At 41.5% G+C, this 23,281-nt stretch overlaps 1 protein-coding gene across 7 annotated transcripts in view; it reads left to right on the top strand.

Moving 5' to 3' along the window:
- akap13 (A-kinase anchoring protein 13) overlaps positions 1–23,281 on the top strand; it is a 129,472-nt gene that overhangs the window by 63,597 nt on the left and 42,594 nt on the right. For 4 of the 7 annotated variants that reach the window (XM_074661396.1, XM_074661377.1, XM_074661386.1 and 1 more), the window contains exons 10-16: positions 1,934–1,988; positions 13,353–13,498; positions 16,541–16,929; positions 18,977–19,024; positions 20,936–21,034; positions 21,978–22,155; positions 22,566–22,668. In XM_074661396.1, coding sequence (XP_074517497.1) covers positions 1,934–1,988; positions 13,353–13,498; positions 16,541–16,929; positions 18,977–19,024; positions 20,936–21,034; positions 21,978–22,155; positions 22,566–22,668 — 1,018 coding nt within the window. The remainder of the gene's footprint in view (positions 1–1,933; positions 1,989–13,352; positions 13,499–16,540; positions 16,930–18,976; positions 19,025–20,935; positions 21,035–21,977; positions 22,156–22,565; positions 22,669–23,281) is intronic. The other 3 variants (XM_074661422.1, XM_074661415.1, XM_074661433.1) reach the window with 2 other exon arrangements.

Here is a 23,281-nt window from a genome sequence, read left to right as displayed (position 1 = left end):
GTTGGCTGATGGAGGTGCATGTAGACGGTGCCAGTTGGTATGCAAGTGCCTGTCGCTGTGTTTGCAGGAATGCAAAAGTTTATGGTCACACACACACGCACACTCGCCACTCCCAGGCCTGGACAACAGAGCTCAGTGTTTCTCTTGGTCTCAGCAGGCTTGCCAATAGTGCACTCTGAGACAGTTGAGGGTTAGTTGTTTAGAAATTGAGCTCAGCCCCCTCACCCCCAAAGCATTCTGGGAGGGTCGACCTTGCTGCTTGGTTGGGATCCACTCATCCATCCTCTGTGTTGATTCTTGATTTGTTTTTAACCTTCTGACTTGTCTCTTTTTTGTTTCTGTCTCAGTTCCCCAATTTACTCAACAAACTGCAGTGTGTATGTGCTCCAGTTCAGTTTGGACTTCTTTTCCCCTTTTTATTTGTAGCAGTCTCTGTTTTAGTGACATTGTCTTATAGTGCGTAGGTCGGTAATTTTGAGTCCCCGTGTGGGAATGGTGGACTCTGCCTCCTACAATGAAAACTTCTATATAGAGCAGTCATTCCCAAATGGGCATGGGAATGGAATGGGAAACACTGACCGACATTTTTCACCATTTTCTGACATTTTATAGACCAAACAACTAATCGATTAATCAGGAAAATAATCAACAGATTAATCGACAATGAAAATAATGTCTATTTGCAGCCCTGACAAGGTCGACTATGTTAATGACCCAAAAGACTGTTTATTCTCACTGATCCGATAAAAGGATTCAAGGGGATTCATAGAGTGACTGGAAGGACAAAAATACAGCATCAGTACGGTGGTGTAACTGAAACTCAAGAGTTGACTTGGTGGAACAGCATCTTTGTTTTGTTCCTCTTTCAGATTAAAGGTTGTGGCTTTTAGATTAGAGATCTGTTTATACTGCGTCTGGAGGTTCCTTTGTACAACTCTTACACAGCCAAGTTTAAAGGGCCATGCTAAAGCCTGCTGATCTGAGCCAGGCTTAACCTGGGTTTACCGGGGTTCGGAGTTCAATGGGAAGAATTAAGGAGGGGAGGAAACAGGCTACAGTAGGAGTAGAAAGAAAGAAACAAACCATTGAAGGAGGACAGGTCATAAACATCTTTAAGGAGGTACCGTCTATACTCCATTACAGCTCAGTTCACAAATCACTTGACCCCTAAAAAGAGCCACGTCTTCAGGGTCTCTGCTGGAGAGCTTAGCCTCGGCAATCTGTCTTTGCTAATCGATTATTCATCTGTTTTTAGTTTACTCCGACACATTCAAAATCAGAGCTCATCATCTTTATCTGCGTGCCGTTGATGGAGTTCATTAAAACACAATGAGCTTCTCTGAGTCTCTGTTAGCTTCCCATCCAGAGCTGTCAGTCAAAAGTGCACAGCTTCGGCCAAACTGTCGAAGCTTTTGTGTCGCCTGCGAAGAGGGGGCTGCCTGTGGCTTTTTGTAGCTAAAACCAGCCCTCTCACACGCGCACACTCACACACACAACACACACACACACACACACACACACACACACACACACACACACACACACAGCTGTTGTATAGACACTCAGACCACAAAGGAAGCAGAGCCCCAGCGTTGTGTGTTTACAGCCAACCGCAGATCTCTGACAGGCAGTGTGTGTGTGTGTGTGTCAGTGTGTTAAAGTTGGTGTCAGTGTAACTGCGAGTCCTGAAGGCTGAAAAACAGACCAAATTTAGATCTTTCCAAACAGTTCCTCTAGGCGATGGAGCGTAGCTACTAAACCCGATGAGTACTCTTTAAGTCTGCTGTGTTCTGAAGAGTGTCTTATCGTTACCTCCCATCCTGTGTACCGAGCGACACTTCCTAACTGACACGCTGGTCTGCATCATTATTTCTTTGTGGGTGACGGTCACATGTTGCTGAGGCTGATTCAGTGTCTTCCTGTTTCTCTGTAGATCCACCGAGACAGAGAGGCGTCGTTCCATCAGCCCTGCAACACTCAACACTCAGGTAAGAGTTGCTCTCAGCTGCTAATGATTGAACCTCTCTTGTCAGGGTAGTGGGGTGTGAATTCAACCAGCCTTTTTTTATGCATGTTTCTGTGCTTTATTTAATTTTTTTATTTAAGGGGATTGCCACACTGCAAGGCTTTCCCATCAGTGACAAATGTGTAGAAGTGGCTCATTTATGTATTAATGTTAACATTGGAAGATATCTGTGTCCTTTGTCCTATGAAGCCCATTTGTTTGAAGTGATAGTAAAAACCGTCTGGTTGAAGCGTCAATGACACAAAAAAAGGCACTACAAAGCATTTGGCAATGTTTTTTTCTTTTTGGATTAAATACTGGAAAAGTACAGCTTAAAAAGCCACTCTGTCTGCCATTTTTCTTCTAACTCAAAAGAGGAAATTGGGACCATCAGACACATTTAGTTGGTCTGAAACGCCAAGTCAAGACTGACCAATATGAGATTTTGCAGCCAGATACTGGTGTTTTTGGAGTGAAAATAAGAGAGATATTCCTTTATAAGTCCCACAGTGGGGAAATCTGCAAGCCTCTGACAGTCTCTGATAGTATTTTTGTGTCAATATTTAATATCTTTGATTGTTTTGCCAGTTTCATGCCAAAGAATTTCAAGTATTAAATGTTTTACCCTGCAGTAAAATTTGAGGAAGAATTCTGAAACCACACATAAACCATCATCCTGCTCTAAAACACAGACATATACTGTAAACATGATGCGAGTGGTAACTACTGTTAATAGCTAACACAAATGTGATAGCTGTATAACTTCGAGCTGTTTCATTAACCAACATGGGGTCTAGAGTTGTGGGTTGCGTGGTAAATGTACTGATACATTTGTCACCTGTGAAACGTGGCTGGACTGTCTTAGTGCTGTAATGATAATCGAAACCTTGGAGATGCTGAGAGACTACTTAAGCTCTTTTTTTTTTTTTTTAAATTAGGTAATTAAGAGTACCTCTTTTAAAAAGAACATCCACAGGACAAGGGCAGACTTTTCTCTAAGACACTGTATAAGTACGTCCTTACTCTAAGACAGAAGACAGCTGAATATAAGTATAGTAAACATCTGTGGAGTGTACGAGTAAAATGACTTTAAGGTTGTGTGGGGAGTTTTTGATGAGCAGGACCCAGTTTGAACCTCTAACAGCATGTACACAAGGACGTGGATACACGCCACGGGCACGGAGAGTTGGTAGTGTTCCAGTTGACCCTTTTTGTATTCCAGTTGACCCTATAGTGTTTTTGGAAGTGATCCAGTACCTGCAACAGAGCTAATTGATATTAGTGCCAGTGGTGTCTCAGAGAAACAGCAGGATGGACTGTAGAAACCTGGATGTGATGTAAGCTCAGCAGCAGTGGAAGCGCTAGTTTAGCTAACAGTCGGTTACTCATAGTTAAACATGTCTAGATATTATCTTGGCTTTTTTTGCATGTCTTACAAGCAGCTTTTCTTCAATCCAGTTTAAAGGTTCTCTATATGATATCCAGAGCATTAATATAGCAGCAAGCAGCTATTTGCTATGTAAAGATAAGAGGAGTAATGTCTACCTGAGCAGAGAATGAAGTCTCTCTCCCTCTGTGTGTGTTGTAATCAGAGCTTCTCTGGGCTTTGGTGACATAGCCAGGTTGGCAGCACATGCTTTTAGTGCATGTTCCTACATGTGAGTGTGCCCCACTGGCTAGCTCACGGCCACCTCTGCACTGCTCTCATACGGCGGTTACAGCTGATAACGCCGTCTCGACCAACGGCCATTGGCACCTTTAATTTAATTTTAGATCATTATTTTTTTTTTTATAGATGTCTTTCAGTGGTTAAACCAAGCCAGCAGATCTTTAAGGCTGTAAAGTGGTGCTAAATGCTAATGTAAGCATGTTAACATGTTTACAATTAATTATAATGTTAGCATGCTGATGATAGGTTATATTTACAATGTTCGCCATGTTAGTTTACCATCTCACCATAAAATTTGCTAATTAGCACAAAACATAAAGTAATGTAATACGTTTTGTAAGTATTTGGTCATAAACCAAAATATTAGACAAATTAAAAGTTTGACCTCATGGTGGCGCTAGCTGAGCAGTCAGGTCAGGTGATCACCAGAGTCGTTAGGCCATGAATGTGTGTACTAAATTTGAATCAGTCGGTCCATTAGTTGTTCAGATATTTCTGTCTGGACCAAAGCGTAAAACATTGCAATTTATTGTAACTAGATTGATGTTACAGATGTGATGTATTTGATGTGTATGTATTATCTTAACACTAAGGTCCACATTGGAAATAAGTGGTGCATTACACTTTTATGTGCTACCCTCCGGGTCTGACTAAACATCCAACGATGTTTTTATGTCCGCTATCTTTTTCTTTTATACCCAAAATAAAAATCAAACCAAATCAACCGACTGTGCCATCCCTAGAGCCACGCTGCTAGAGTGGCTAAAAACAGCATTAGCTCACTCGTCATTGAAGCAAACGAATGATTGTTACTGTTGCAGCTGTAATATTTTTCAGTCAGTATATGGGGGAAAATAAATCTTAATCAGCATATTTGTAGATGTTGACAAAAATGTATTGTATGTATGGGCAGCAGCCACAGCCAGATAGGAAAACAGGATTCTCTGACCTCTATAAAATGAGTCTGTCTGCGGAGAGACCAGTCTCAATAAAACATGACCAGCAGATCGATGAGAACAAACTGCCTTTTATCTGCGGTGGAAAACAGATGGAACATCAGTCTGTCAGACAGAGAAAGAGTGGAAAAAGGTTTTTTAATGGATGAGGTGAAGAAAGACTGAGGGAAAGAAAGGAAACACAGAGAATGACAAAGAAAGAAAAAACAGGAGTGACAAAACGGAAATAAAATAGAAGGGTGGGTGAGGGTGGGATTTCCTCTGCAGCAGCTGGGAGAAGTTGACATCACTTCCTGATAGGTGGAAATGACTTTCTATCCTTCACTAAACTCATCCGACTCCTTCATCCACTCTCTCTCTCTCTCTGGTGTAGTCAGGTTAGTAACACCAGGTAGTAACAGGAGCATTGACAACAAACTGATTGACTGTCTGGTAAATCTCTAATCCACCATTCACTCATATCAGCAGAAAATAATAAAATATAATCAACAATTCCCACAAGAGAGAGAAAAATGCGGTGTCTATTGCATATACACATGTACATGTCTCAATTGACCCGATTAAAATTTTAGCCATGCTAGCGGCATGGCTCTAGGGTTGGCAATGGCGGGCAGTCAGTTGGACGGTCAGATTGTCTTGTCATTATGGAGAGTTATTCATGGTCTCCAGAGCTGCTGACATTAGCATTTAGCTCAATCACAAACTCTGCAGTGTCTAAGTACAGCCTCCCAGAGCTGATAGCATGCCTATTGGAATAGTGTATCAGTGACTGATTTCAGATATGGCACCAAACTCAGAAGACTACAAATAATGTTTGGTTATGGAATAGAATACAATTATGCTCTACATGATACTGTACTTGTGATTATTAAACCAGACTAGTGAGGTAGGAGCATGTTCTCCCTGTGTTGGTGTGGGTTTTCTCCGGGTTCTTTGGCTTCCTCCCACAGTCTAAAGACATGCAGGTTAGGTTAATTGATGACTCTTAATTGCCCGTAGGTGTGGATGTGAGCGTGAATGGTTGTCTGCTCCAGCCCCCCAGCGACCCTGAATAGGATAAGCGGTTACAGATACTGGATGGATGGATAGTGAGGTAGGAAGTTGGAAGGGTTGACCTTCTTTTGTTGGTGTCAAAGGTCAGTGTAAATGGGATGACCCTGGAAATTGGACTTGCTAAACCACCCAGGTCAAGGTCAGGGTTGAGACCTCAGTGATCCTCTGCTCTGCTTGAGGGTTACAAGTGTCAGTCAATGTGTGTGTGGTCAATTACTTCTTGCTTGTTCATTCTATATGTTAATATCTAAAGCCTGTATGTAATATTAAAGCTGCTATTGATAACATTCAACCATTAGATGTCGCATCCTCTCTCCCCTGTTCCATTGCATTGACTTCACAACAAGTCGTTGCCAGGCACTTGCCGTCACTCAGCCATTTTTTCCACTCTAACCGACGACCCAGAGATACCACATGATACCAACTTTGTTTTACTATTGGCTCACAAGCCTTGGTAGAAGTGGGAACCAAATGTCAGATATCTTCCACAGAGATAAACAAAACATTAATTTTGGACCCATCAAAACATTTTTTATTATTAATTCACAGTCATAATATTATTTTTTTTAGGAACAGCCATACTTTTATTCTGCACATTTCTAAAAGCTCTGGGGATGTATTATTTAATAAAATACTTGTCTAAAAATGTTATCAATAAGACCTTTAAGTGATATATTGTACAAAGTTTGGCTTTACAAAGCTCAGACATAGCAGCAAAGACAGCATCGAGGGGACCCGAGAGCACTTGATTTACAAGTTTGTGCAAAGCCTCAGCTTCAGAACATGCTGTGTATTGTCTGTGGTGTATGATGGACCTGGATCTACATCCCATAATATAGCTGGTTAATGCAATTTTGGAAGGCCACATTTTGGTAGTGTGCCCGGATGCCCATGGTTTGCTTAAAGCCTCATGCTGCTGCTGTAAAGTGTTGGTTGTAATGTTGCATGGTATTTCATATATCATGGGTGAAGCCGTGTTCTGTTTAGCCCGACTCCATTCAGTAACCCTTATTTATATAGGAGGAGACACGCTGGGTGTGCCTGTGATACGAGGCAAAAATCATACAGTGAGAAGAGTAAACAAAGATATAGGGTAGGAAATGCTGGGTTACAATGAATCACAGTGAAGGTTTAGATAAATTACAGTTTGGTTAAGTAGTGTTCACGCTCAAATGTGTGCAAGGAAGACAGCAGAGGACAGATTTCTTATTTCAGTGAGAAATGGCAGGCTACTGTATATGTCAGCAGACAAAATTGTATTAAAAAAAGAACATTTGTTATAATAATCGTTTAATGTTGTGAATGTGTTTTGCTCAGACTAGAACATTGAACATTGGGTGATACAGTAGCTGACTCAGTTTACTTAGTTACAACAGGAAAACACACCTGGCTGCTCTACTTCTACTTCGGGCTTTAACAAAAAAAGAAGTTGCTCAAAGTGCATCCAGTGTGGTCAGCCCCCAGTGGTTTCTCAGCTTCGCTTACTATCTACTGTCAAGCAAAAATCCTCTATCTGCAAAAAAAGTCAGCCCAGTTGCACAAATTTAACACGTCACGTCCTTAGAAAATACAGGACAGGGGAAATATAAGAGTATACGGAAAAATAAATAAGGTTTTATCTGTAAGTGGCGATAAAATCTGCACTTAGGGAAACACTTAAGGTAGCCTCAGCGCCGACTTATCTCCACTAATAGTACGAAAATGTGCAGAGAAGAGTGTTTTGAGACGGGGAGGCCCGATGGATACTTTATCTTGTCGGTTATTTCTTACCAACATTCATTATTTCAGACGGGATGATTTGTTTGGATCATATCTCCTTTGCAATTTTTCTTCTGCCGCATTCATCAAACAATAGACATTTCTCCTCCTGAGTTCAGCCCGGCTTCCTTTTTCTTTTTCCTCTCATAGTTTTTTTTAACTGCATTGAAATGCCCAAAAAACAGTAACTGTTTTGGATTGCAAGTAATACATTGTGATTGACGTGAGTAGTTACAGCATAAGCATGGCAACTTCTACTCAGCTGTGAGAAGTGCATGACAGTATAGTGATATATTTATATATAGTATTATGTATGTACAGTGTATAACTACTCTATCAGGGTCATGTGATTATGACCTTTTTGCCTTTGGTTGCCTGTACTGGTGGTATTCTAGAAAGGGAGTTTTTTTCTGTGTTGACCTCATTAGTCTCTCTAAATTAAAGTCAAACGAATGATAAAAAACCTGTTTCATATCAGTCAAAGTGATATCTACAGGTGCGTGAGCTGATTCACATTCAACCAGCAACCTCAACCACCCACCATCGAGTCATCAGAGGGCTTTACACCTGTTCTCTGTGCTTCTGTTGTATATATGTGTGTGTGGGTGGGTGTGTGTGTGTGCGGCTCTGTTTGAAACAGAGGGAGTAAGACAGCTGTCAAAGCTCACAGTCCCCTGCTAGTTTTGGGGGACAGGTGTGAGGAGGTGGAGTCCGAGAAAAACTCCCAGCATCCACTTCTGTCACCACCACTTACCACTCCCCCAATGCAAACAAACATACTCGCTCCCATCTCACATTTACATTTTGGGATTCTCTCCATTCATCGTGGGCTTGTGACGTTAGAACAAAGGGTAAAAAACACCTTGGTCAAGGTTAAGCGCTGCTGCAGCACTTGGGGTCAAAGGTCAGTGTAGTTTTTTTCATGTTTGGGGTGTCCACTGTGTTGTAAAGGAAACCTACTTTTGATGATGTCATGCAGTGGCCGTCTGTATGACACCCCCTTCTTTAAGACCCTGTGTGTATCTCTGCTGATTTGACAGGTAGAACTGTAGTTCCAGACCTTTCTACTGCAGAAATACTTTTTTCTTGAGAGAGGAAAACAGAAATAGCCCTGCATCTGTCATATTGTGGCCTCCTCCCTCTGCTGCTTGATTCATGCAGCTCGACAGTGTTGGATGCAAATATGGAGACATTAATTTCCTAAATAAGATTTAAACCGCTGACACCTCTGATTACAAAACTCAGCTCCTCAACTCCTTTCAAGCCCCGTAATGAGACTTTATTGATATTTTTTTATAACACTTTGGAAAAGTAAGTTTTCATTTCAATCAAATGATTGCTGATTAGTTCGTCCTCCGAGGTTAAGAGGGTGTTAATGAGCGAAATCAACGGCTCAATATCGGAACAAATATATGGAAATTTACAGATACTTGAGAGTTGCTGATTTAAATAATGGTATCATGTGGTTTAGAGCTGCACTATTATTATTGCACTATTAAATTAATCTGCAACTATTTTGATTATCGATTGATCGGTTTGAGTACTTTTTAAAGAAAAAAAAGTACAAATTCTCTGATTCCATCTTCTTAAGTGTGAATATTATCTGGTTTCTTTACTCCTCTGTGACAGTTTTGAGGATGTCATTTTGGGCTTTGGGAAACACTGATCGTCATTTTTCACCATTTTTCACCATTTTATAAACCAAACAACTAATCTATCAATCCAGAAAATAATCGACAGATTCATCAACAATGAAAATAATCGTTAGTTGCAGCCCTACTGTGATGTGTTTTACATCGTCTGTGTAACGTGCTGGTCGATATTGTGATCCTGAAGACCTTGATCCTTCCTGACTTCTTCTTGGGCTTAGCCGTCTTTCAGTCAGTGAGTAGCAGCCCACTGACGTTTTCATGCTATTGCATGCATGTGTTTAGAGGTCAGCAGTTAATCAGTTGCAGGAAGTCTGTGACTTTGCTCGTTTGTTAATGAAGTATAACAGATTCTTGCTAAAATGAAGCGCTCTGTCACTGACCACTGTGTCCCATCTCCCGACCCCCTGACGGCCCCGTCCTCCGAGCAGCTGACCGCAGTTCAATGTTCAGCCTCGGGATTCCTACAGTGCCCACTCGCTACGGCCACAATAGGGCTGTGTATTGGCAAGAATCTGGTGATATGATTTGTATCATGATACAGGGGTAACAATTCAATATATTACAATACGATTTTTTTCAAATCAAATTTTATTCGTACTATAAAGACACAACACCATATGTGTGTGAAATGGCTACATGCAGAAATATTCAAATAGACCATTTTAGAATAGGTGAAAATACCATTTATACTGCATGCAAAAAACTGCATTGTTTTTGCCCATAACTGCATGTGATTATCATAAAGTGGGCACGTCTTTAACCAATAGACTCCTTAGGTTTTTTAGTTTAATGTGATACCAGTATCTTCACTCTTGCTCTAAACCTGAGCCCACTACTACCTCTGAAAGACAGTAAAGTCAGTGATCCTGCGAGTCTCAGAAGGATCTGCCATTTGTCTCCATTAAAACACCTCAACGGTCAGTATAAAGCTAACCACAAACAGCGTTTAAATTGGAGTCTCATAAAGTGGGCATGTCCGTAAAGGGGAGACTCATGTGTACCCATACTAAACCCATTTTCATTCACATATATTGAGGTCAGAGGTCAAGGGACCCCTTTGAAAATGGCCATGTCAGTTTTTCCACACCAAAATTTAGCATAACTTTGGAGTGTTATTTAATGTTCTTCGCTACATGCAAGTATGGCATGCTTGATACCAATGGATTCATTAGGTTTTCTAGTTTCATATGATGCCAGTACCTTCAATAACTGAGGCTGCGACAACCTCCAAAAGACAGAATAGTGGCAGAGTTTTTAAGAGGTCAACTAAAAATTGGTACAGCGTTTTGGAGAATCAATACAGTAAAACATAATATCGCGATACTCATGTGTATCGATATTTTATTACACCTCTAAACCAGAGATCAACTGCGTTTGATGTCTGCCATTGGTGCATACCTTTATTCTGTAACACCATTAATTCGTTATTCTAGATATTTTCACACAGGATCCAGGCACACCAGGAACTTCCTCTTTGCTCATATGAGCACAGGGAAAATGTTCCTGAGGGATAAAAAATAACTTCCGCTTTCTCTGGCAGAAATAGACATCAGAAATGACGCAAAATAACAAGCTCAGTCAATGATGTCATCCAGTTGTTCTTGGCATCTGGCTAAAGTAAGCCTACTATTATACATCCGCAATCTTCCTCTTTTAGTTTGGCCTGGGATATTATCTGTACATGTCCTTACATGTACAGAAACACAGCAGCGCCACAGTGCTGTTGCATAAGATTCGTTGTACTGTGTGCAGACTTTAGGGTGGATTTCTTGTTATTCAACAAGGAGTCTTTAAAAAAACAAAAAAACATCTGTGTGTTTAATAGTGTGTCTAAACCCCAAAATGGCTCATGGTGGGTTGCTGTTGAATACCTCTCACTGGGACTTGATGAGAAACACCGGGATCTTAGGCCAAGGGTTTAAAGTTGTTTTCGTGGAAGATATTTAATGTGGCAGGTCGCTGGCTATGATTCAGGTGGGGAAGTGACTTACTCAACTACACATCAGTGTGGCTGATGTTTGCACACACTGGGCTTGAAACTGTCTGCGTGACATCTTTAATTGCTCCTGATCAAACAACTGTTAACTGAAGTGAAAACGAGGAGAGAGATAACTGGTTGCTCTGTGTACTCAACCGCAGATCAAAAACGTGCCGGCTGCTCTTGGAAAACGGGGAAAACAGGACAAACATGAAGGCAAACCAGGCAAAATCTTAGTTAATATGCAATTAGAATTAGGAATCGTGACTACTCCACGGCTAGACACTTCAGTCATCTGCAAGTTTTCACAGACCGGAGGAAATAAGCCAATCAGAGCCGAGCTGGAGTCTTGCCGTCCATGAGCCGGCTGTCAATCACTCGCAAACTCCGACCAAAAGGTCAAACTAAGCAGCGCTGATCAAATATGAATCAATATTCTGTTACTGTAATGCCTATTTCTCACCTCAAATGTTTTCAGAAACATCTTGTAGTGTACTGTTTAGCTGTAAAATGAGAAAGTTTGTGCTCAGCAGCCAAGTTGAGATCAGTTGAGTAAATACCAAGCACCGCCCACCAGCCGGAGCAAACGTTCTCATTTTACAGCTAAACAGTACACTACAAGATGTTTCTGAAAACATTTGAGGAGAGAAATAGGTATTACAGTAATAGAATATTGATTCATATTTGATCAGCGTTGCCTAATTTGACCGTTTGATCTGAGTTTTCGAGTGATTGACAGCTGCCTCCGTTGAATGAACAGACAATAGGAACACTCTCTCTCTCTGAAATGACCTGTGATTGGTCAAAGTCTCCTGTCACAGGCTATTTTTTAAAGCCTGAAAACAGAGCCATGAGGAGGTGCAGAAGTCTAGTTTTCTCTCAGAGCACTTGAATTACAATGATGCAAAAAACATTCTGCCTACTGCCGCTTTAATTCGCTCTCCTCGAAGCCACCAGACAATAATTTTACCTCGCTGATCGTCATAAAAAAACGCATTTCATTCAAACTCGACAGAAACAAAATAAAACTCATCAAAGCTGTCCTTGTTAGTCTTTCCACGGTTCCAACAATCACCAACTCTGGTTTGAGAGTTTGAAAGAGAGACTAGAATAAGTAACATATAAAAAAAGAAGTAACCACCGTAACATTTCGGTGTTTACTAACCCTGCTCCCAGTGCTGACCATGACATCGAACGTGACACTGCAGGAATAAAAACAGAAAGGGCCAGTGCAACGGCACGGCATATTCGCAATGGGAGAGGAGTCTATCGCTTATTTATAGACTGTGTTTAAAAAACCTGCATATACGTGCTAATTTTGGTGGGAAAAGTGTATTATTATCCAGGTCATGTGAGTGCCTCCCATTGGTGGATGATACTATATAGGTGAGGCCACAACATGTTGGCTTTTTTTTTTTTTTTTTTTTTATAGTTATTTTTTTGGGGGCATTTTCCATTTTTATGACAGGACAGTGGATAGAGTCTTGAAAGGGGGGAGAGAGAGAGTGGATGCGGAAAGGGCCACAGGCCGGATTCGAACCCGGGCCGCCGCAGTCAGGACCAAGCCTTAATACATGGACGCCCGCTCTACCAACTGAGCTAACCCAGGCGCCCTCACATGTTGGCTTTTTTTAATGATTTAGCCACTATAATAAAGGCTAAGATTGTGTCTGGATTACCTTCCTGTTTATGCTGAAGTGAAAATGACTGACACAAAATACTGCAAAAAGTATTTGTCTCTGTAAACATCAGTGTCCAGTTGGGCCCAAGGTAACTAATGCTCTGTCACGAAAGTTGTTTTGCAGTACATCAATAGCATTTTCAGTTGTCATTTTCGCCGAGTGAGATTTTTCGTTCAGCTCTGCTCTCAGACCTTTCAAACACACAAACACTAGTTGTTTGCCTCTGCAGTTCAGCACAGACAGCTTTAGTCAGGACAGGCGGCCATTGATCCGCCGGGCTTTTCACACCTTCTCAGATTCCCAGAAGTCTTTTCACTGATGTCTAACAGACCCGCTTATGTTTTAGAAGAGGGAGTGAAAACATATTATTTTGGAAACCTGGTGCTTTTCAGTTTAACAGCTGAACGCTCTCGTTGAGAAAATACCAAGTTAAATGGATTTGAACTTTAATCACGTTGTACCAAGAATGTCTTTCTGATTAAAATGTCAAGATTTCTCCTGGTACCCTTCAAGTTAAACAGTTTTCTACTTAAGACTGCTCTCTGTGTTTTCAACCTGCTATATTTCATTAACACATTATTTTTTGTTGTGTCTTTCAGGTTCTTCACAGTCCTCAGCGTTTCCCAGTTTGCCCAGTAGAACCAGCAGTGCCACCAGCTGTCCCTCCACAGCTCACAGAGACTCTGGCAGCGACATAGAAAGCCTCCTGAACGCAGAGCCGGGATATGACAGCGTCTTCAGAAAGGTCAGACTCACCGTTTTCTCTTTGTGGCTGGACTAATGACTGGAGGTTTGCTAGGTCTATCGCATTAGAAAATCCCTTAATCCACTTATTGGAAATCAATGTTGAGTTCATTATGAACAATGAATGTTTGTATGAGGGGAGGAGGGCGGTTGTTCAAATCCCTGTTTCAGGTGGGAATATTTGAGGGCCAGCAATTAACTAGAACAAAAAAAACAACATAAAATATATTGGAAAAAATGCCAAAAAACAACAACATCATTCTTATTTGTGTTTCAAACTGCAAAACAATCAATAAATAAATGTAAAAATAATAGAAAACATATTGATTTAGCCGTTAATTCAGGGTTCGACCACTTCCACCAAACCCTCTACTGGCTGCGGTCCAAACATCCAGTTCACTCACTCTGAACAGCAAGAATATAGCTTGTGTTTGCCCCCCCTGCAACTAACCCTATAGGGATTAGATGTAGCTATTTTGTCAGTCAGTGCTCGGCTTTTTATTTGTCAGCACCCCGAGGCTGAGATGCCAAACATCTACTAAGCATCTTTTTAAGCCGGCAGCTCCGCACTGCTGCTGGGGAAGTGCGAGCCGTGGTCCCTGCTGTCACTCCGCTGCTGTTGAAAGTCCGTTTGAAGCTCAGGCACCCCTTTGGTTAACGCCGAAATGCTCGTATCTCTCGGTTTCTGCAGCATTGAGCACTTGAAACGTGCTCATGGTAATGCACACCGAATGTCCTTTTTGTTGTAAACAACAATGGAGAAACGTCAGCGCTGAGAATTATTAGCTGCCTGTGAGTATACAGTATGATGCTGAGGGTTTAGGAGACTGTAGATGGACAGGGACGGGCGAAATGAGCCATGAAGTCCACTGGCTTTGATTCTACACAAAGAGCACAGCGGTTAAATTCAGCTTCAGTAAGAGAGGATTAATGTCTTCACTGCTCTCTGGAGGGAAATTCTCTTTCTTTTGCATGATACATCTACAAGCTGTAGAATAATGGCCAGAGAGACTGTTTCGTAACTCCTAATGATCCCGGTAACATGTCAGTTGAGCATGTGTCATGTCCATGTGCCCTTGAGCAAGAAAGTGTAACTTTAAATGCTCACTAATTGTAATGTGTATGGAAGGATACGAGCATCATCTGAGAGCCTAAAATACAAAAAACAGGTCAAAACTCAGCTGAATTCTTCATCCTAGCTCTAAAGCTAAAGTCATGTGACTCACAAACACACACTGCAGTCACATGCAACGTATAGACACACATACACGCGTTCACTCATGCGTCCTCTCACTCCCACAGGAAGCCGTGTCCGCAGCATAAAGCAGATCTTTCATTCCCGGCTCTCCAACAGAAGCAGCTCTATGCTCGTCTCTTTCGCTGCAGCTGGCAGCACAATAGGCCCAGTTAAAGCTCACACCTACAAATGAACTCTTAATGGACTATCCCATACCTGTGCGTATGTGTGTGTGTGTGTGGGTGTGGGTGTGTGTGTGCATGCAGGAGCTCTTTCCCACCAGGCCCAGGCTAAAGAATATTTACCAAGAACATATTTGTTTTCATGGCGTTATTCATTGCTTATGTTACAGTCAGATAAGTAGGACAATACCTAGCAAATTTGGGCATTTTTTCATTTGCAAAGATGCATATTAATTAAATAAACAAACTAACTAACTAATAAACAACTGCCTTTGCTTTGAATCACTAAGACAGTCCCGTTAACGATGATGAAAAGACTGTATATAACTTATACAACATTTTCCTGGGAAAGGTTTGTTGCCGTCATTTATTGGTGTTTGTTTTAATGTCAGCGTTGCTATAAAGTGGCTCTGGCTCATTATCCCTAAGCCCTGCCATTTGGTCCTCATTATATCCCATTCCTGCGGGTTAAATAGCTCTCCAGCATTCTCCTAATTCATCGCATGCTTCGGCAAAGAACTGCTGATGGATATACAACTTGATAATTAACAATAATTTGAAGGACATCTGTTCTGTTGTATTCTGTTCTATACTGCTGTATCCTACTCTATTTTTATATTCTGTTTAGGGCTGTCTTCCTCGTTAATTAAACTTAGTTAGTAGTAATTTTACTGTTAACCAACAATGAAATGATGATAATAATATTTACGAATTATTAGTTATGTTATAATTTATGTTATTTTATCATTAGCTTGTGTAATATGAAATAATTACTTTATAAATTCTTTATTGTATCATATCTGATAAGAGACGATAACAATTATATTCTGATTACATTAGTAAACTGTTTATTAACAGTTTATTGTTGCACACATTATAAAATTGTATATACTATATTAAGTATTAGTTAATGATTACCAAATGATTTTTAAACCTTTAAGAAATTATTTGTAAAACATCTATAAACACATTATAGATAGTTGGACCAGAAACCAATTATGAGCCATTAACAAAGTAATAACTATCTATCTAAATCATGTTTATAGATGCTTTACAAAGTATTTATTAACCATTTAACGAGTATAATCATCAGTTGCAACTTTATAATAACCATCCAAATAATGTTTATAGACGGTTTACAAACTAATTATTAACCATTAACAAAGTGTTAGAAATATCTGGTCTATATATGTAATGTTTATTGATGTTTTACAGATGATTTCTTAAAGGTTTAAAAATAGTTTTGTAATTATTAACTAAATGTAGTATATAAAGTGTAAAATGGGTGCCACAATAAAGTGATAAAATATCAAAAATTATAGCATTACTAATAATTAATAAACATTATTATAATGTCATGGTTTGTTAACAGTAAAATAACTATTAACAAAATTTTAATTAACTATCAAGTGACTACTTAAGAGAAAGCAGCTACTTTTACCCACATCTGGTCCCTGACATAATAAATCAATCAACATTTCATAAGAGTTCCCTCATTTTTGAATGAATGAAGCCTCATGATAAACTGTCACTTTTTTACCCATTAGCACATGATGATAACCAGTGAGGCTTTTCAATAATAATAATAATATCTATATATATATTTATTCTTGTATGTCTGCAGAATGATGATCCAGTGACAGGAGGAGACAGCGCCAGCGAGGTTTCCGCCTCCTGTTCCTCCACAGACGACACCGCCAGCGTCGGCCCGTCAAGCTCCAGTCCCGAGGGCAGCCAGGGCCTGGGATGCAGCTGGAGCCCAGAGGAGGGCATCAGGACTGGGGCTGCTATCACTGCAGGACTGGATAGCGGTGGTGGTGGTGGTGTTGGTGGTGTTGGAGAAGGAGGAGGAGGAGCGGGAGAAGCTGAAGAAGAAGCCAAAGACAGAGTGACGGAGGTGCCGCGGCGCTCTTGTATCCTCCGGAACAGCATCCGCTCCCTGTCGCCTCTTCGCCGCCACAGCTGGGGTCCTGGAAAGAACAACGGAGGAGACGCAGAGATGAACCAGAGGAGGTGAGACTGGGAAGCGGGGCAGATTATATTCGATTCTTTAAGATGAAGAATTTCTGATTACGTTGTTGAATTGACTGCTGGTGTTAGTCTGGTGTTAGTCAGTAGATGTCAGTAGACCAGATGATGTCACTCCCTCTCTGTGGCTCATGTTGAATGTTTCCTCCTCCCGCTGAGAGCAGCTGTGTTGCCATTTATCTGGTGTTGGTAGGGAGCTACCAAAATTGTACGCGCACAGATGCATACACACAAAGACTCAGTTGACACGTATTACTTCACGTTCACATTGACACACTAAGAACACTAATGCAGAGCACATTAACAAAAAGACCGTGACATGCATTTTGCCTTCTATGCTAGAACAGCGGCCTGTCATGAACTCTCTGCAGAGTAGCTGCCAGGCAATAAAAGACCTGTGCCACCACGTTGGCGTAAACACAGAGAAACAACTTCTTTAGACTTTTATCAGCTGCTATTTTTATGATATCCAGGTTGGGCACAAACAGACATTATCACCAAGCTTTCATCTGTAGTCTTTCTGAAGAGGAAGAATTGTTTGACTGGTGGTGCCCTTTGTAGATAAACACAAGCACATAAGAAGCATGTCAAGTGTTTAAGTCAAAACATTTATAATACGTGACCTCTTGATGCTACACGTGCATGCTGCTTGAAGCATAAGGACTATAGGGACATTTCTGTGACTCTAGAAGTATCTTGTACATGTAAAGCGATGAAAAAAAATGAATGCAACAAGAGTAATTAGTGAAACAAACACATGCCGTCATTTTGACATTTTGGGAAATAACTTGCTCTCTTGTTGAGAGTTAGATGAGAAGATGGCGTCTGTAGGATAAATTTGAAGCTATAGCTGGAAACGGGGAAACAGCTTTCAACCTACCACTAAAGCTCACTAATTAACATTTTATCTCGGGAACTTCCCATTGCTCCAAAATTACACACTCTCCGTGCAACAAACAGAAGCACATGGCTAATTATATGCAGAAATATGTTATCGTACATGAACACCACTCTGCCTCAAATTGTTCGTAGCCTTGAATGTCTTCGTTGGTTGGGTTTCTTGGTTAGGTTTAGGCATGAGGAGTGAGATTAGTTAGGATTAGGGTAAAACAACCAGAGGCAGAGTAGGGCGGGTCGTGCTTAAAAATAAAAAATATTGTGATCGGGAAGTCCGATGATGTCACTCTGCATAGTAATTAGTCTTACTAGTCATACTCTGTAGTCTTTAGTGCTTCTGTTCAGGATAACGGGCTGTTGGGAAATTTTTTGACAATTGGGGTTACGGAGTAGTGGTCCGTTGGAACAATGGCATAGCCCCGTTATACTTTGTTCGTCAAATCTGTACAAAAAGTGTAAAAAAGACAATTATTGTTATTTATTTTTACGGTGGGTTATGCATGGGACCATTTCTTGGCCGGGTGCAGTAAATTCCTTGAGTTTTTATGTCACTGTGAGAGAATCCAGGAGGTCACTGCTCCCGGCCAAGAAATAGTTTGTCACATAATTCGCAGTAAAATGGCTGCTTAACGAAGTGACCTTTAGATTAGCTGATAGGTGGATTTTGTGGGGCAGAAGCCAGGCTAGCTGTTTCCCCTTGTTTCCAGTCTTTGTGCTAAGCTAAGCTAACCATCTCCTGGTTCCACCTTCGTATTTAATAGATCTAATAATAGAACACTGATACCACGGTCAGACAGATCTGACCGTGGTATCAGTGTTCTCATCTAACTCTCGGCAAGAAAGCAAATCATCGTATTTCCCGAAATGTCAAACTATTCCTTTAAGATCATTATTCTGAAGAAACGCCATCACTCCTCCAACATGGTGGCCTGTGCCTCAGAGCTTCATACACACACACACACACACACACGATAGTGCCCATATATATCCAACCTAATAAAAAGATTATGGTTCCATCAGCAAATAAAATAGTTCATTCATCCATTCATTATGTTCATATTGACCTGCCATCCTCTCATCTCACCCATCATCCACCACTCCCCCCGTCTCTCTCTCTCTCATCCATCACCTTCAGCTCCATCCGTAGCCCTGGTGAGAGGAAGCCGACCTTTCACAGGAGAAGGTACTAATAAATCCCATTCATCAGTTCATGTGATGTTAAAATGATGACTAGGTGACGTGCTATGGAAAATTCATGTAGGTGTAGCCTTTTGTGGATCTCCCCACTTTTTAACGTGTGCTTGCTGAACTCCTGCTGCATTGTGCTCCATCCCTGCAGGCTGAAAAATGTTCCTCTCTTTTCACCCGTTGGAATGTGTGAGAGAAATGCTGTGGCAAATAGATGGTTGAGACACACTGGTGTTTTGTATTGCAGCGGTAATAACAAGCAGCCGCACAGAAAGAGCAGAGTTTAGCTCTGGAGGCTCAGAGGTCTGAATTGGCGAAAGATTGAGAACAGAGGATTTTTTTTTTGGTGTAATACATTCCTCTGGGGAATTTTTCAAGACTGTAAAGGCATCAGAAGAGTTTTGGAGGAGACAGTGTGCCACAGCAGTAAAACATGATGGAGGTTGCTGCTTGTGTTATGCAGAATTGTTGCGTTTGAGGCGAGGGGGAGTCAGGTGTGGAGAAGAACCATGTATCATTCAGCATCAAGTGATCTGAGATGACGGTCGGCACGCCCCCAGCTTGGAGAAGCAGACAGGAGTTAGCGTACAGAACCAAAGCAATGTACTGCTGTGGATGGGGCCAGCAGCAAAACGGATTTTAGCCATTTAAAAGAAAGGCTCAGCTAAAAAAAAGTTTAAGTCCATGCTATGTTTAGAATATTTTCGCCGGTTTACTTTACCGTGAGACAGCTATACAGTCTATGTTTCCGACGGTTGCTGGTCTATTGCTGCCTCGATTGGTTAGTTTGTGTTATTGTGTGACTTTGGTTAGTTCGGATTCACCAAACTCACACAATAACACAAACAAACAAAGTAACCAATCGAGGCAGCGGTAGACCAGCATCCCCCCGTGTTATGACAGGTCAAATTACTGAGTTTTTTTCAATGGAGTCTGGTGGCATTATCAAGAGCATAGATGGATACAACGACTTCTGTTACCCCGTCAGAAAGGGCTGTCTGATAGCAAGATAAGTGGTGAAAATATTGTAAATATAGCATACACTTAAGGGCTTTTCGATAATGGCAAAAAATCATAATCACGATTATTTTGATCAATATTGCGATCACGATTATTTTCCGACCGGCATCGACTGTAGGTATTACACTGACTATAGATAAATACCTCATACAACCCCACTCCAAAACACCGAACTATCCCTTCAATCCTTTCCCTGTACTCTGTGCCAGTGGTTAGTAGTTAGGGTTAGAGTAGGTCAGTAGATGGTTTTTGAGGTCAGACAATCATTAAGTGATTTCTGAAATATTTTGACCTGGTTCTCCTGTAATATTTTGTCAGTGCTCTGTGGTGGACAAACAGTTTCTAAATGGCCTAAAACACACTTTATCTTTAATATTTATGTGCTGAAAAGTCACATATCAGGTGACATGTATGCCGATACAGATATATCTGTGTTTAGCTAATAATGGCCAATAATGTCAGGCTGTTTTTCACAGTACCTATCAGGCTCTAGTTAAGACCTGGCTCTTATGGTCAGAGACCACGGCTCTAACCAGCGGGTCACATCTTTCACATTGAAGCAAGCAGTGGCTACCACAGCGGTGGTTACAGCCGCGTTGATAGTACATAGGCTATAATGCATTTCTGGGAAACTGTTTAGGTTCAAGTTTATTTCCTGTCAGCTATTGATATTACCACAACACTGCAGCAGGAAATGAACTTGTACATGAAACATTTACAGGGTTTATGCTCACCAGTGTGAAATCGGCTGACTTACTGAGCAGTAGTTCACTTGTGCCGGGAACATTATCACTCTCTTCACACGTCACTGTACTGTAGCTCCGTCCTTTTCACTTCCTCCTCATTTACTTGCTTCCTATCACCCCTTTTTTATCCTCTTTTCCAGTCTTCCCCTTACTAACCCCTCCACCTCACACTCACACCTCAGCTGGTGCCCTCCTGATGCTCCCAACAGCCACGGTGTGGAAGTAGTTAGTTCCCTCAGGTACACTGTGTTTGTGCGTGATGGTTTTTGTTTTTTCTTCACATGACCTTGTTTGAATAGGGTGTATTTACATGCTGCTCAATTTGCATTTGCCGTTTTTGTGGGCGTGCGTGCATGTGGTTTTGTGAGTGTGTGAATGCCCTGCCCAGTCAGTCAGTAAGTAGCTTCCTACAGTAGAGAGCTGTAACAGCTGCTGGTGTTATTCATGTTTCAGTACCGAGGAACTCGTGGCTCAGTAGGATAGTATATAATAATACCGGCAGGAAGCAGGCCTTAATATGACAGATATAGTCATCTACATTCACAGCCCTGAGGATTAGGTGAGTGCTGCTCTACGCTGGTCACCGATAATCACCAAGTCATGATTCTTTTGGTCCAGTTTAGTTTGAATGTGTTGGACTGATGATTTGCTGGATAATGGAGTGCCATACGAAGCCACGAGCTGGAGATAAGAGAGATTTACTGCGGGAGCTTTAACTATCACGGAGTCTGTCCTGGAGCGAATAGAGCTGCGGCCGCGTACAGTGGCATAGCTCATCCTGAAATGTAGCTGTAGTTTTCCTCTCCATAATCATTGTATTGGATTTCTCAAGGCCTCTTATTTCCAGTCATAGATCGATGTAATTGGGATTGTAAATCACAGCCGCGGAGCTCTCTATGCTGATGCTGATGTTGGAAGACATTCGCCGCTGCTTCAGCTGTAAATCTTCTCCGGAGCTCAGTGATAACTCAGCTGGCTAAACACTGTGCAGGACCAGCTGTGTGTGTGTGCGTGTCAACAGGTGTGTGTGTGTGCACGTCTGTGTGTGTTTGTTGCAGCAGTAGTAGCTGTGTGTAACCCAGAGAGCTGTGATGAATGAGAGACTAGTGGAGCGTATGTGTTCAGCACAGTCATTCCCTCTTCTTTTGAGGTCACCTCTGCCTTTCTGTTTTCTCCACACAGCTACAGCCTGGAGGGGCTCAGCGGGGTCCAGGAAGAGCTGAGGGGCCCCGCCACTCAGGGGCCCCGAATCCTGCAGCCTTCAAGGATGCCTCGCCATGACAGCGACGACAGGGGCTCCCTTGTTTCTCTGACAGAGGAGCAGGAGGAGCTGGGGGAGCACGGCAGAATACGAGAACCGGTCAGCTAACACACACACACATCATACACATTTGTCCTTTAGATGTCATATCTTCATACTGTCACGCAGTCGGCCCCAGAGGGATCCTCAAAAACACCCTAATTCACACGAGAGGGAAAATGGATTTGTAAAGCTTTGTACATAAACACGACTTATAAACAGTCTGGGGAACTTTGTCAGTTTGGGGATTAGCAAGAATTAATAAACATGACTACTTTCCTGAGGGGGCTTCTCTCATTGAATTTAAAACAAATTGTGAACACAAACTTCAACAAATCATTCATGTACAGTAGTTTCCCTTTTTAGTCGATCGTTCCTGTTTCCAGTTTCGTGACCGGTTAATGTTTCGTCCCACGTTATCTCTGCCTGGTTACTGTGTTTGACCCAAGTTTTTGTGTCTCTTGCTTCAGAAATCGAGGCGGTATCGGCCTCTGCGAAACAGCTGTCCTCCCATGACCCTGCCCCTCACCAAGTCTGTATCCATGCTCGCCATCAGCCAGAGAGACACTGATGGTGAGTGACAAGTCGTGACGGCTGCTTTTTTCTGTTTTACCCTCAGTGATCACATCACAATTACAGACCCAGATCACGGCCATTACTTGTAACATTGAACATCCGTGACCTTTTTATCAATAAATCCCCTTTCTATTATCCTGCTTTAAAATCATAATATATCAAAATTACAAGTGGAGCATACCAAATGAGTCAATAAAGTGGTAAATTTGCTTCAAACTGTACTTGACATGCTCATATTTCTAAGCTCAGAGCGTGCAGAAGGAGCACAGTTATTTTATGGTGCAATGAGAAACTTACCAAATAACACAAAATGTAGATTTCATTATGTTGTCAGCCATTCTTAAACCAGTTCCAACAATGTTGGAGAAAAAGCTAGACGTGTAGATGGAAGTTATCTAGGTAGGTGAGGTGAGGAAGTTAAAGAGTTAAAGAGAGTTAAATACAGAGCCATTGTCTCAATTATTTAACGGCCCGGCACACCCACGGTGCCACCTACACAGCCTTTGTTATACCTGTTAGGGTGGGAGAGGTTACACCTTTATCATTCTCATTGGTTCATTAAGTTTTGTGACGCAATTCCAGCACAGCTCCACCCACCTTCAACCAACAC

The sequence above is a fragment of the Sebastes fasciatus genome, chromosome 2 (genome assembly GCF_043250625.1).
Source record: "Sebastes fasciatus isolate fSebFas1 chromosome 2, fSebFas1.pri, whole genome shotgun sequence".
NCBI lineage: Eukaryota > Metazoa > Chordata > Actinopteri > Perciformes > Sebastidae > Sebastes > Sebastes fasciatus.
This window is presented reverse-complemented; position numbering and strand designations above follow the sequence as displayed.